Source organism: Phoenix dactylifera, chromosome 5 (genome assembly GCF_051530095.1).
Source record: "Phoenix dactylifera cultivar Ajwa chromosome 5, Ajwa_hap1_PhDact_Kaust_v1.1, whole genome shotgun sequence".
Lineage (NCBI taxonomy): Eukaryota > Viridiplantae > Streptophyta > Magnoliopsida > Arecales > Arecaceae > Phoenix > Phoenix dactylifera.
This window is the reverse complement of record NC_143194.1, coordinates 34,186,742-34,201,869: the sequence shown is the minus strand read 5'-3', so window position 1 is coordinate 34,201,869 and position 15,128 is coordinate 34,186,742. Positions and strand designations below refer to the sequence as shown.

The 15,128-nt window shown below is 37.2% G+C and overlaps 1 protein-coding gene across 2 annotated transcripts in view; it reads right to left on the bottom strand.

Annotated features, from left to right (window-relative positions):
* Positions 1 to 13,503, bottom strand: part of LOC103707346 (putative sugar phosphate/phosphate translocator At1g06470) — a 28,210-nt gene extending 14,707 nt beyond the window's left edge. For both annotated transcript variants that reach the window (XM_008791789.6, XM_026804764.4), the window contains exons 1-9: positions 12,454 to 13,503; positions 12,188 to 12,357; positions 8,361 to 8,446; positions 8,185 to 8,234; positions 4,094 to 4,161; positions 1,178 to 1,278; positions 986 to 998; positions 496 to 680; positions 247 to 333 (exon numbers count right to left, since the gene is read on the bottom strand). In XM_008791789.6, coding sequence (XP_008790011.3) covers positions 247 to 333; positions 496 to 680; positions 986 to 998; positions 1,178 to 1,278; positions 4,094 to 4,161; positions 8,185 to 8,234; positions 8,361 to 8,446; positions 12,188 to 12,357; positions 12,454 to 12,929 — 1,236 coding nt within the window. In that variant the 5' untranslated portion in view covers positions 12,930 to 13,503. The remainder of the gene's footprint in view (positions 1 to 246; positions 334 to 495; positions 681 to 985; positions 999 to 1,177; positions 1,279 to 4,093; positions 4,162 to 8,184; positions 8,235 to 8,360; positions 8,447 to 12,187; positions 12,358 to 12,453) is intronic.
* Between the last annotated feature and the right edge of the window lie 1,625 nt (positions 13,504 to 15,128).

Genomic DNA, 15,128 nt, shown 5'->3' with positions numbered 1-15,128 from the left:
AACTTTTGCCTATTATTTTCTCTTTGTTTTTTGTCCATATATATATATATATATATATATATATATATATATATATTAGTACCAAATGTGAAAAAGGTATTCTTATCTAACCAGTTTTCTTTTCATTTTTAGCTTCTTGGTGACCAAACAAAGCCTGAAAAAACATCACAGCAATTATATCAACGTACTAAGACAACTTAGTTTACTTCACCAATTATAAGTAGAATTTGCATTGTTGTTTCATACCACGATAGTGACGGCTTCCTTTACAACACCAGCTATTGTTACAGTTACCGCACTAGTTGCTGAGATGAGAATATATTCAGTTAAAACCTGCAATGAGAAGAATATTGCAATTTGTTTAAGTGCATGACCATTCCACAAGGATAGTAATAAACAGCTAAATTTGTTGAAAACCTCAACAAAAATAATGGTGGATATCATCAATCTTTTAGGATAATGGATAGATCATTGGAGCAAATATGCAATTCTCACCATAAAGAAGGCCAAAGATCCTCCAATAAGCATTAATATGCAACTCCGAATTATGTGCCATGGACTATCAAAATAAGCATTCGTCTGAAAATCATGCCAAGGATCCATTACAAGGGAGAGGATTAAAGTTGCAACTGCCATCATAGGAGTAACATAACTCATCAGGGTAATTGGATTCTTTAGACCTGCATGACACCAAAATAAACTAATATGACCTTAACAATCTTATACAGGAAAAAAGAAAGCTCTGTCAAAGTTTCAATTTAATGCACAAACTACTTTATGGCAACTTGGCCCTTATTTAAGTCCAACAAAAAAATTATTTGATTTTACAAACACCCCAATCTGATAGGCAAATGTTACAGGATTTCTATGGAAATACTTCATGACAGTTGAGCAGACATCTATGTGCCTGCACAATTTATAGCACTTCAATAATTTTATTGTAGTTTTATGAGGAAATTAAAAGGAGGCAGGATAGGTTGCTTACCATAAGCCTCTTTCTTCATACCAAGTTCAAAAGCCATATACAAAGAAAAAAGTCATTAATGTTAGAATGAGGAGAAAAGCAAACAAAGATTTCACTATCAAAGCAAAATGAATATTTAGAAATCTCAATCATGTTTTCCACTATACAAATTTATATCGATTGCAAGCTGAATACAGGAATTAATAGCCATACCTGCAAAAGAAGCTGAGTCATGCACCAGCGAAAACCCGACATAACAGCAGCAAGCATAACAAAAACAAATCCCCAAAACTCAAATTCCGTTTCCTTAGCAACTGACAGAATTTGTGTTAGTCTATAATATTGTACAAGAGCAGCTGCTATTAGAGATTTTAAGCTAGACATCACATCATTTACCGGCAGTTGTGCAGTGAAATAGAATCAGCAACTGACAGTTTAAGATAGCAAGGTTACTAGAATTGAAGTGAGGAAAAAAAGAAAAAGTAAGTCTGCACTACATAAAATAAGCATAGCTACAGTTATCAAAGAATTTTATTAGAGACAATAGCTAGACAACTCAGATGCTGAACATCTTGTAGAAGGATTAGATGATTAGTATTGATAAGAATATGCTTGAATTACAAGAAAATGATCATGCAAAATTTCATATATTTTGATGTTCCCAAACTTCTTCGTTTTTTAACTCTATGATGATCTTGGAAATCAGATTATAGCATTCCATCTCTAGTTTCAGAACGTTACTTATCATCCACATGGTCAAAACTCGTCAGACACCTCAGAATAATATAAACATTAAACAATTAGACTTCTGCTATAGATATTATATTCAATATTTATTGATTTTTTTTTAGTGTTTGGTTAGATTGTGTTTAACTTGAGGGCTCCATAGCATATAATTTGTCTGAAACAAAAGAAAATCATTATATCACTTCTCACATCTTCATCTAGATTATTTTCAAAGAAAATAAGTCCTGAAAGGTTTCTCGATAGTTGCATGAGATCAAATAGCATTACAAGTAGGGTAGGTTTTACTTTCTACCAACTAATCTTCTACATTAGCTGGCAAGCGTCTTTTCAACACAATTGCCTTGGTTGGGTATTCCACACCAATTTTTAGAAGGTTGGTATCAAGTTGAGACCAGTCATAGAGAGTTAAAACTCTAGATGTCATAAGTCATAACAAGTTCTTTGATTTTAAATGTTTGTGCTTTAATACATATATAAAGCCAAACCCTGTTTGTATGGGCAAACGCTTGTAATATGGGGTTGGGGGGAAAAAAGCTCTTTGCAAATCTCTATGCAACAATTTCCTGAATATTATTTATAATTTCAACTTTTCTAAGAAGTCGTAGTCAAGGATGATGCACTGATGTAGATTGTGAGTCAAAAGGTCCTTTTCTTTGCCAAGTTCCTTAGCTTTCCTTTACAACAAAATGAGTTGAAAAAAAAAATCCAAAGTTATCCAATTTTCATGCCTACAGATCGAGGATTTTGATGATTTATTTCTTTCAACAACATATGTTGAGGTATGTGGTGGTAAATAAAATATAGAGGCAAAATTCCTGACATTAAAACAATCTTAAAATTCCTTCCGGAAATATAAGTAAAGAAGAGGTGAAAGGTCAAGTTGAGACTTTTGAAGGAAAGGAGAGATAATTGAGCATGGAGATATAGCAACATTAATGCGGCAAGCTTCTTCTATTGTGGTTTTGTATCTTAAAGCACATAGGATGCAGCTGGAATTTAGAGTCCTCTTTCCACTCATTTTTGGATATTAGTAATAATTTTCAATGTTTGAAAAGGCAGCCTTAAAAATGAAATGGATTCCGACTTGAGAAGTTTTCTATCCATCTTTGTGGGAAACAAGTTGAGAATTATTTGATATCACTTCATAGGTCAAGTCAATTTCTTGGTAAGCTTTTTAAATGGGACAGAGAGAGTTCTTCCACTATATGGACCGACCTCTTGCTGATGTAGGATTTAGAAAAGCCCTTGTTGACCTGGAGTCAACCCATGACGAGGTAATAGGTTTGAGCTCCACAAGGAGATGTGATGGGAGGCTAGACGTTAAGTAGCTGTTAGGTTCAGGCTGGATGCTATACAGTAGGCCCACCAACAAGATCTCGCCATGGGGATCATGTTTTTCATATTCGAACCTAGTTGCCTAAAAATACAATAGCAGTATAACATTATTTATTAAATCAGGATGGAAACACTAGGATGTTGGTGAGTATGGAGGAGGTCTTGAAACAATGGTTTCAACTTTCAAGTGTTGGCAACATGGCATGGATCAGCACAACACTTATTTAACCCTTTTTATAAATATTTTTAATTAAAAAGGATTCCCTTTTTTCTGTTTCAATACACCACCGGACATGGACCAGCGTGGCAGGCACTGCACTGCACAGACCACAGACCATAGTGGCTGGTGAGTGGCACAGCCACCAGAACCAAAATTCAAAACCTTGTTTGAAACAATTATGGCATCTTTCATAGGCATTCTTGCCAAGAAATATTGAACAGCTAACAACAGTCACATGTTTGTAACTTTACAAATTCATAAATTCTGGTCATGGATAATTGCGAGCAGCCAACTTCAGACAGTTTGCATGGATTCTTCAGCCATTCTACCATATTAACTTTTTTATGAATATAAATTTTTCTAAGAAAGCTTCTTAAACATCCTCTCTTGTCATGCTTTAAAGCTACAACATACAAGGCTGCCTTGAGGCTTATAGGCAGGTGGGTGAAGCTAAACCAGCTGCACCCCTAGTTGGACACATTCTTTGCATTATTTTTCTTTTTCCATATAAACTTCATGACATAAATAAATGAGATCTCAATTGTAAAATCAATGGAGAACATCAGCAAGATGACCAATGACTAAGTGATTGGACGTATTAAGATTCAATATGTGGCTTTCATAATTTGCATCATATAAAAAATAGAAAAAAGCATGAATAGATAAGCATCTGAATCCTCAGTATTGACAAAATTTATGATTGCAAATGCCTTCAAATATCTCAATTCTTCTCATTCCTCTACGTTAGAAATAAGATCTATACAAAGTTATTCTTGATAGACAGCATATCACAAACTGCAGCACTGGGTTGCAATTAATAAATATACCTGTTAATAGAACTCCAAAGGAAATGATGAATATAATACCTAGAAGCTTGATGCTGGGATTTTCCAACCTTTGAAACGAAATTATTAAGAGTGACATCAAACATGAGTACTTAAAACAGAAAAGGGAAGAATAAAAGAAAGAAAATATGAATGATACCATGAACCTTGCATCTAAAAGACTTGTTATCAGGTTAGGAATCAGCCAAAGATTTTATATACAAGCAGAAAAAACAATTATGGTAATTCACCATAATATAACAAATACATAGAAACAGAAAAATGCATTGAACAAAAGGCATTAACTGCAAGGGGGAAGGCCATTGTACCAAAGTTAATGAGACAAAAGGAACATAATGGTTACATAGCTCAAGAACAATAGAACAGAATATAGTGGAAGAAAAAGGACAGCACTAAGTATGCTATACAAGGTTCACCATGACGATACCGAAGCCTGAACCCGTCGGCCGGCGGCACAGTTCAGTATGCCCCCGTGCCGTTCCGTGTCGGGCCAGTACCAACAAAGCAAAAAGGGCGAGGGAGAGGGAGAACGAGAGAAAAGAAAGAGAGAGGGGGGGTGGAAGAGAAAAAGGAGGGAGAGAGGATTTCTTGAGGCTCCAAAGGCCACCGGAGGGCCACAGAGGGCCAGAGGAGAGGTCCGTCGAGGCCTATTTTTTATTTTGGAAATTTTAAGTAAAGTCAGCAAGGGAGTTGCTAACTTCAATTAAAATTTGAGCTCTTTTTTTATTTTGAAAATTTTAAGCGAAGACGGCAACGAAGGACCCTCGTTTCAAAAGAAACAAGGGTCCGAAGGGCAGAGCCCCTTCTTCGGCCCTCTGCAGCCCTCAGGCAACCCTCCTTCCCTCTCCCTCTCCCTTCGTCCCCCCTCTCTTTCTTCCTCTCTTTCCTTCTCCCTCTCCCCCTCTTGCCGGTTTCTCATTTTGAATATTGGAAGTTTGGAACCATCCTGGTCCGCCACCGACACGGCTCGGTACGCCCTAAACCGGGCAGTTCAAGATGGTTCCACATTCCTTGATGCTATATATAGTGATTTTTTTGCTTGTTGTCTGTTTTGGCCAGTGCTTAATCAATGAAAGCTGTTGCTAGTGACTTTTCTGAGATCTAGGACCTCTTTACTAACTACAGCCAATGAACATTGTCACTGCCATTGCTGAAGCCAACCAGCCATCTAAGATGTAAATAGAGTGAAAATGTGCTGATCTTTCAAATATTGCAGTGGCACCTAACCTCCACAAAATGCCCTTCTATGCAGTTTGAAATAAGCCCCCATAATCCATATAGTCATACTGAAACTTCACTTTACAAGGAATAGTTGGAAAACAAAGAGTTGATGAAAACAAAAATATTATACAAGTATCCACATAAGCGGTCTCTTGGTTGTAGTGGCATGCCTAAAAAGCAACTGGTGTCTGAATATACTCCTCAAGAAACTTGTTTTTGCATGCATAAAAACCCAAAACATACTCCCACACTTGTAAAAACAATTTAGGAATTTAGAAGAATCAAATCAATAATATGACAAAATTTACATCACCTAAATAAAATAATATGACAAAATCAATAATAATATCACCTGAATAATAGACTCCTACACGTGTAAGAAAATTGAGGAATTTAGAAGAATTAAATCAATAATATGACAAAATTTACATCACCTGAATAAAATAGAGAAGGGGAAACAATGATCAAGATCTGTAACTTGACTACCATTTGTTTCTGCATGCTCGCCCCTGGGGCACTTGTGGCCAACTCTGGTCATGAGGTGTACACAGGCCAACTGGTTTTTATCGCCTATACACACCATGAACAAGACCCACCTTAACTTTGCATGGGTTATTAGCTTCCATGTGACACACAGGCAGGCCTACACATGGGATGTGGAGGGTGCAGCTTACACCACATGTAAATAAGAAAAACCTACATGTTCTTGTAGGTTTATCAATCTTGTACTCGTCATTGGACACCCATGTCCATAGCAAACCAATCTTTTAGTCTGGAAACAATGTTTCTTGAAAGCCAGTCTAAATGCAATTTAAGCCAAGAGAATACATTGGAACTTCAGTGTATTGCTATCCCCCAATAATCCAATACTGAAGCATACAGAATTGGCAGTCAATGATAATAATGATGATGAGTGGGATATTTGAGTTGGTCCACATAACATGATTGTCAGACTGTACTAACATTCACTTTACCTGCTTATCGTTTAGCTTATGAAACATACTCTGCAATGGCGAATATAAGCAGAAAAGCACCATGATATAATTCATGTACATTTCGCCTTTCCCATAGTTATCCTGCTTCCACCCAAAAACCAATAAAATTTTTTATTCTTATTTTTTAATACAATTTAAAGCCAAATTGAACATTAAACAACAAATATAGTTATATAGGTAGCATAATTTTTTACCTTTTCATAGAGTTGTTTCTTGACTATAATCACTCTTAACACGTGGACCTCCAAAAATGCATACATGTTTTTGTATCCACATTTGCTCCATTTTAGATTACAACAAATGAAGACTGATACATTTACTCTTATATTCTCTTTCCTATACGAGTATAAAAAGTTGGTTTACACTCGCAATTTGCTTCACAAAAATGAAAATCAAATTTCTTCTACAAAGCCTTGTTTTCTTTCCTCCTCATCTAGAATGTTTCTTATAGGAATCTAGCAAGGTTGCTCCCCAATTACATGATCTGAAATTTTACAAACAACAAGGTTGTTCTTTAATAGCCACCAACTGGCCTTCTAGGTCTCATGGAATGGCCATCTCATACACAGCATTGGGTTAAATTTAGGCACCATGCATAACAACGAAGACATATAAACTTTAAAAGATCAAACTTCAATCCATAACCTCGGCCCATGTAGATGGAAGGCTCACTGGTTAAGACATCTTAACAAATAAAGCTTAATGAAGTATTTAGTGTTTGTATCATCCCTTTCACCATGTATCCTTGATAATCAAATCTTTTCAAGAAATTTATCACTTAACAAAGATTTTGTTTAGGTCCAAATTTTTCCCTCCTTTTTTTTTTCTCCTATTTAAGTATATAACTGAAGTTACTGAACTCAATTAATGGAATGGGACTTCAACTTTCAGGCTATCCACCCATAGTGAAATATCAAGCTTCATTGTGGCTTAAATGAAAAGGTTGATATGGGAGTACAGCATATCAAAATCTCTCATGGCATGGGATCCTCTCCTATTCGGCAACACCCTTGCCTTTGTTTATCATCATTGCACATATGCCAACCAAAAGTTTTTCTAAAGTCCAAACATCTTTCTCTACTTTTATCACAAAAAAGTTTCTCAACGTCCCTTCCCTTACTAGGATTTATGCACCCTCCAACAATCAAAGTCCTTTGCTTAAGCCTTAACCAATTTGAGGTCAAAGACAAATCAGGTCTGTACCAAAAAATTGAACACAGATCTCTACAACTTTCTTGATCACTTGTTCTACAGTTTTCCCTCAAACATCATAGCCATTCCAGGTCGACAACTACATCTCTTCCACTTGGTTCTAACACGCAGCATGCCCTTAATCTAGAATGCATTTCAGTCATGCAAATTTCCTATTATGGAAACATTAATCTTAGTTGCAATCACAGTGCAATAAAACCAAACCTAGAACAAGTTGTTAGAGACCAACTTAGCCAGTGAAATTTTTTTCTTTAACTTGTAGTAGATAGCAGAAGCTACATTCCACATACTGAGAGAACACCTATTACCATTTCAGCTTAAGGCCTAGCAATTAAAATCTACAGGATTATTCAAATTCATCGTTGATAAATAAAATAGACCTAAACTCCATTGCCAAATTAGATCAAACTCTGAACAATGGTAGGGGATGAATGGCACTGTTAAACTACAAAAATTAAATATAGTTAACATCAGCTCGAGCTTTAGGTGTTCAAGAATGCAAAAGAAAATTAGTGTCAAAGCCTTAAGATGACTAAATGAAGCCATGTACTTATGATAATAGAAAATAAAGGAATTGCAATTACTCAATCTAGCAATAATGTAAGCTAATTATAACTAAGATGAACCAAGTACACCAAAACTCACCTAAATGCAAAAGCAAATAGAAGAAGGAAAATTGGAGAGGCAGATTTGCACTGCATAAGATGGTCAAAGGCAGAATATCAATAAGAAGTTAAAAATAAATAAACCTTGTTAGTAACACAGCTGGGGTAAAAAAAAACAGAAAGGTAACTTCTTTTTTAAATGAGCAAGAAACAGACCATTGTAGCAAATGTAACAGATATGAACACAAGAGAAGCATTGCTCAGGTTTATATCCAGTGCAGTTCCAATAGCTGTTGGCACAACTGCGAAAAGTAAAGTCCATCTGTAACATTAGCATTAGAAAGTTCTGAACAAAATGCGCCTGGTTAGATCTACAAGGCCAAAATGGCAAAGATCATTAGAAAAATTATTTGTCAGCACAAAATCCTTGGACCCTCAAACTTAAGCTGACTGGTTAGAAATTGACATAAAGAAATTTATGTTTACAGCACATGCCACAATTAATAGATATGGTAAGTGACATCCTGTTAAAGTAATTATTTTTTGCAGTCACTGCCCAAACTTCTACAGCATGCAAACTGTGCTTATTTAACATTAAACATAGGGAATTCCTGCATGACCAGCAAGCAAAATAGCATATGACTTAGAGATGTGAGGGATATTGGAGACTGGATCAGCATTGAAAAGAAAGAAGAAAGAAAGAAAGAAAGAAAATCAAAAGAACATGTCATTTAGAAGTCTTGTAAGTTCCATGCTTCTAACAGAGCAAAAAAAAAGAAAAAAGAAAAGCGAAGAAGAAAGCAATGGAACACAGACTAGGAGGAAGATTCTTGGGTACACCAACCAGTTGAAATTCTCACTACTCTACAGCTGTCCATGCACATAACACACACATACCACAAGAAAGACTTTCAAGGTAGACACATGATGAAAAAGGAACTGGGTTAGAAATGACTGCATAAAACAGATTGAACTAATAAGAAGCCAGCCAAGATGGTGCACATGTACTGATGATCCAAGAAGGCGCTTATGAGTAGAACTACTCAGATTTGTGTCAAGAGGTAAGATGATGGAGAATGGACTGATAACGCGACAAAAAACATGAAAAATTGATGATGGCAAATAATGTGGCTCTTAGATGAATGATTGTTTTCCAGCTCAGTTATTTGGTACAAGCCTTAAATTATGGTTGTGGTTGCATTTCCATAGTTGGAACTTGGAAATGTACGTACCGACCAAATATTGACCCATGACCACTAAAAACCAGCAGTAGACCAATAGATTTAATGAACATAATATATTTCTTCGGTTTCTCTGAACTAAAGTCACAAGCTACAATTAATAATCTAAGATTCATGTATGGATATCAATATCCTCAATGCTTGAACCTACATGAAAATGTATAAAGTTAGTCTCTTGATATCATAAAGATGCATATAATGAAGTTATAAAGCAGGGTCGGCAGAACTATCCCGAACCAGGCAGTTCCGGCCGTCCCGAGCCGTACCGGTAGCTCACCGGTACAGTTTCAGCAACGAAAACAAAAACAGTTGCTGGAGCCGGAGAAGGAGAAGGAAAGAGAGAGCGAGCAGGGGAGAGAAGGAGAGGGCGGGACGCCGACGGAGGGCCGGCCTAGGCCGCGGCTGCTTTTCTTGTTTCGAACAAAATAGGGATCCGGCCACAGCCTTTAAAAATTTCGAATTTTTAAGTGAAGTCGGCTGCCCTTCGCCGGCCTCCCTCCCTCTCTCCCCTTTCTCTCTCTCTTTTTCTCTTTGCGTGCCGTCTCCTCCGTCGGTATAGGCCCGGCACGACCGTACCGACTCGCGCCGATGGAAAACCGGTACGGTGCCCGATACTGGTTCCGCCGACCTTGTTATAAAGCATGAAGTAACAATTTTGATGAGAAAGCTGCATTAACACATGCCAGCACATGAACATTCACTAGAATCTCCATAGGCACACTAAAATGCACAGTTTTTCACGAAATATCAGTCTTAATATTGTCAACCAAAACAAAAGAACAATAATATAGATATGTTTTAGAAGTAGAAGATCCTGGTGGAGCCATATATTTCTAAGATCAAGGACACGATATGTGCTGATTGCTAAACATATAGTTGGTCCGACTAACAAAGCCCTTCCCATTCTCTTGAGAATTAAGGTCTACATGTGAAGACAACCCAAGCCTGACAAACGCAGAAGTTTACAAGGCTTACCTCTTCCTCTTACCTAAAACTATATTCTTTGTCTCAACAATGAGCGAAAGAATGTATTCATATGTAAAATGAGAAAATGTTTTAATAAGACATGAATAAGTACAGAAAGCCCAAGCTCTCTTGTAAAAAAATTAAAACATACACAAATAGAATTTCCAATCTGTAAGAACAGCTGTGTTACAATACCCAGATAACAAGCTTGACCTATCTATGTCAAACAATTTGGCACCTATATGTTGACATCAAAACTTAAATGAATACTTCTTAGCAATATCTCTCTTTAAGATCAAACCAAGGGAAATTTAATATATAAACATGCATGTCCAATTTTTTCTTATATGTGAAGCATCCTAAACATCAGTAATATAAGTTACAAATCATTGATAAGTTATTTTTTCATATTATATGATAATGCATCAGCATAACCCATATGATTAACCATACTAGTATTTGAATGGAAGACCAACTTCATGTATCCCCGAGTTTTTAATAATGCCCTCAGATTATGCATCATGTTATTAGCAGGGTATATTTCAGGATATTGTCATACATATATGCAAAAAGACTCTCCATAGGTACACTCCCCCCCTTTCTGCTTCTTATGCAACCTTTCTATTCTCAAGGTATTGGACATCTGATCCTCAAGCTCTTAGAACATGAAGAAAGATGAACAGAAGCACAACAAAGAATGCGAAGCAAAACAAAACAACATCGAAGTCCACAATGCTCCTTGCTCAAATGCTTCTTACATTATTCATTTTCTACAACCATGAACCCCCTTATATTCAAGTATTTCTTCTTTGCTCATTCTACATCCTTTACTGTTATCAATTCTACCTTTATGGAAATTTTCACCACAAAAACATGTTAAGTTACATCTTATGGTGTTTTCACTTCTACTATTATGGCATAAATTAGCATCCTCAGTTTCAAAATCTAAATTATTTACATTTATATGGACTATCATCAAACTTAAAGTTCAAAATTATGATTCCATAATTCTATTCTTTCAAACTCTATTAAGGGCATGTTTGGTTTGGGGAAGTTGGGCTATGAAATGAGAATGGGAATGAGTGACTCCCAATCCCGCTGTTTGGTTTGGGGCATCTCATTCCTATTCCGATTTCAATGGGGAACGGAAATGCCCCTCCAAAATTCAATCTCGACTCATCTTCTAGTATTCAAATCCCATTCCGATTCCAATCTAATTCCGAACCAAACATGTCAGAGAATATGGACATTCTGATTCCTATTCCAATGTATTCTGATTCCGATTCCAATCGCGAACCAAACATACCCTAAGATCTTTTTTCAGTTCGAAGTTACTTGTGCTTTGGAACCATCTTTGATATCCAACAGAATATAGTATTATATACAAGAAGCTTGAGTGAACAACAAACTATATGTTTAAGCTAAATACTCTATCTTAGGAAATGGTTCTTCCCAAGGATTTTTCAGGCTTTGACAAAGGATTATAACAAGGAAGCCTAACCCTTATCTACTGTTCATTTTCATTTTTCAGTAAACCGTCCACATCACTTAAAGTTGGGTTGATGGTGTTCCCGAACGCTAATGAAGCTAAAACATTTGTTTGTTGTATGCAATTCTGATAAGCACGTGAATACTTAGTGAAATATTATACTTTCGTCAAACCCAAGTTAACCTTGCAGACATTATTATGTATTATCAGGTATCATTGAAATCTAAAGCATTTCACACATAGATTCTCATGAAATTAAAGAATTGAAATTCCTAATGACTATGCATTGTATCCATGTTTTTTCCAGACCAATAAAGATATAAATTGGCAGCAAGACCACTCATTACCTTTGATGAAGTAATCCCTCCATGTCATTGGTAAATTGCTATCAGAACCACGAGACTGGAAGTACAATATAATCTTGGACAAAACAGCTTGTAACGTGAAGTGGAAGGTATTCATCAACAACGGAGCTGGAAATTTTCCTAATTTATCCCCTAAGAGATTCTTATTATATCTAGATCAAGAAAGAAAGAAAGAAAGAAAATCATCCATAAAGCAAAGAACGTAATAGAGATAGAACCAAGACAACTAGAAAGAAATAGGCACTCACAGTGTCAAACAAGTGCTGAAAGTATACCAAATCAGGATATAAAACAACGTCTTGAGCACCATAACAGCAGTAATAGAGTTATGGGCAGACTGTTCCAATAATTCCAGCTTTGTCATCGATTCACTGGTGTGCAAGCCGTTCTCCACGTCAAAAGAAGCGAACTTTTTCCCGATCATATTCCCCTGGCTCCTCTGGCGGAAGTAGCTCGATCTCTGACTCTCCGGATCCGGTGTCCCTCTCGGCGTTCCCTCTTCTTGAAGCAACGGCAGCTCAAAATTTTCGGATCCTTCCGCCGAGCTGGTGCGAAGAGATCCCTCAGGCGAGCGGCTCAACCGCTCGATCCCGTCCTCCTCGCGCCAACTGGAGAACGACGGATCCTTATGGATCGGAGACTTGGGCTTCTCGGCCGGGGCCTCGTCAGGTTTCCTCTCCGCTGCTTCTTCTCCCTTCTCCGCCTCCACGTCGCCCTCTCCCATCTCTTCTTCCTCCTCCTCCTCGGTTCTTGGCCTCAGATCATCCCTTCTTGGATTGGATTCCGGCGGAATCAATTCAAGAAAAGGACGGACTCCAGAACCGATCCAAGACGGTTCTTGATCTCGAACAATCGCAATAAGATCCAAGAAATCGATCAGCTCATGAGATCTTTATCTCTGGTCGGATCCATCGATCTTGGAAGAGGGGAGGAAGTTAGGGGGGGAGGGGGAGGGAATCAGCGAAGTATCAGGTGAGCAGACCTTGGCACGACGTCGTTGTTTTAGTTTCCAAGTCGCCGTCCCGGGCAATGGAAGAAAACGGAAAGGAGATCTGCCGAGTGTTCGGACGCGGAGTAAGTATGCGACCTTCTCCGACCCGAAATTTTCTTGAATTGCCCTTCGCCTCAGGTGCTTATATAAATAGGTAAAGGTTATGGCGGGTGCAAACCCTTTATAGTTACTGATTAGTGGTTGCCGAGTTTTAGGTTACCAATACGTTCTTTGGCTGTCGTGTTTGGGACGTGCGGAACGAGCAATGTGGGTGGCCGCTGGAGGAGTAGGTATCTGAGAATTCTATAACCTAGATTCCGATGAAACCACGGGGTTCATCAAGCGCTTTTCTTGAATCTTCGAAAGCGACAAAATATGTACGGATTTTTTTTTAGTTGAAAGTTTCCGCTAGTTCCTTTGACAAAACACAAAAGTGTGGCATGGCTTCTTGGTTTGAGCTTTCCTTCCAACGTTTGCGGCCGCATGCATTTATTGCGTGGTGTGTCGGTGTACATTTTACATTACAAGTTGGAGGGAGCTGGAGACATGCTTTGGGTCTTGCAAATATTATTTGATGGTACTATTATATCCTGAAGATTTGGATTGTTTTTTTCCGTAACGGCTTGTCCCTAAAAAGAAAAAAAATGTCCCCTTCCTTCTGAGCATTTTCGATACATTTTTATTTTTTTATACCATAATTAGATGATTAAGATAAAAATTTCATTAGAGCAAAATTATAGGTTATAGACCGAAGTAGATCTATATTCATAAATATCCAATAATAGTTTTGGAGTGAGCTATGATTTTTTTTTCTTTCTATAAAATTTAGAGCACCCTATTCTAGAGCTATTTATGGATACTTATGAATATAGATTTAGCCTAGCCTGTAATTATGTGATTTTATTGGTCATATTTACCTGATCCACGAATTTAATAGGATTTTCGCCAATCATCCAAATAGCTTTTTTTCTCTCACTTTAGGATTCAAATCGGCCTGTTTCAAAGTTATTTTTGGATACTTATGAATATAGAAATGCAAATGGGTTGAGTTGGATCGGATAATGAGTAATCCTAACCCAATTCGCTTTCTTGTTTGGATCCTAATTTTGGATCCAGACCAAACCCAATAAAAGATTGGTTCGGGTCTATGGTTATAATTTTTGATATAATGGATCATTCGGGTTGGGTCGGATCCATGTATAACTCGGACCCAACACACAAAATTTTGGACCTGGGTTGAGTCTTATTCGAATCCAAATCAAGTCCAGTTGAGATCATTGCTGATCTAAAACTTAGTTATATGATATTATGATGTCCTACCAACTAATCACGTAACATGAGTTCAAAAATTAATTTACCTAACATAACATTTTTTTATCGCTATGATTTCAACATGACTATATTTTAATCTAGAAAAGTCTTAGCTACCTTTCCACCAACTTGACAAGGTATCCGCCCCCATTGGTTCACCAAATCCCGGTCTAACAAATCCCATTTTTGCCACGTTGTGGCAGCACCGACGCCTACACCTGCCACAAAGGTTTAATCGGCCCACTTTCGTCGCCAAATTCCAATGTCTATACTCCCAAACCGACCTTCTAAAAGTCCTCGAACTTGGTGGGAAAAAAAATTTCGCGTCTCCTCTTTAAACAATACGCTTCGTCGCTTCCCTCCAACTACTGCCAATGCTAGGTACAAACCCCTCCTAAATTTCCACTGTCTTCTCCCCCGCTTTTCTTTCATCTTGCTTTAGATATTATGCATAAGTTTAAAATTATCTAAATTTTAAATGAGCCAGATCTAAATTTAGTAAATCTAGACTTGATCTGAAAAATAGAACGAGTCAAATTTTAGAATTCGATCCAATTTGTTGACAGCCTTATATGAATATAGATTTAGCCCAACTTGTAATTATATAATTTTATTGATTAT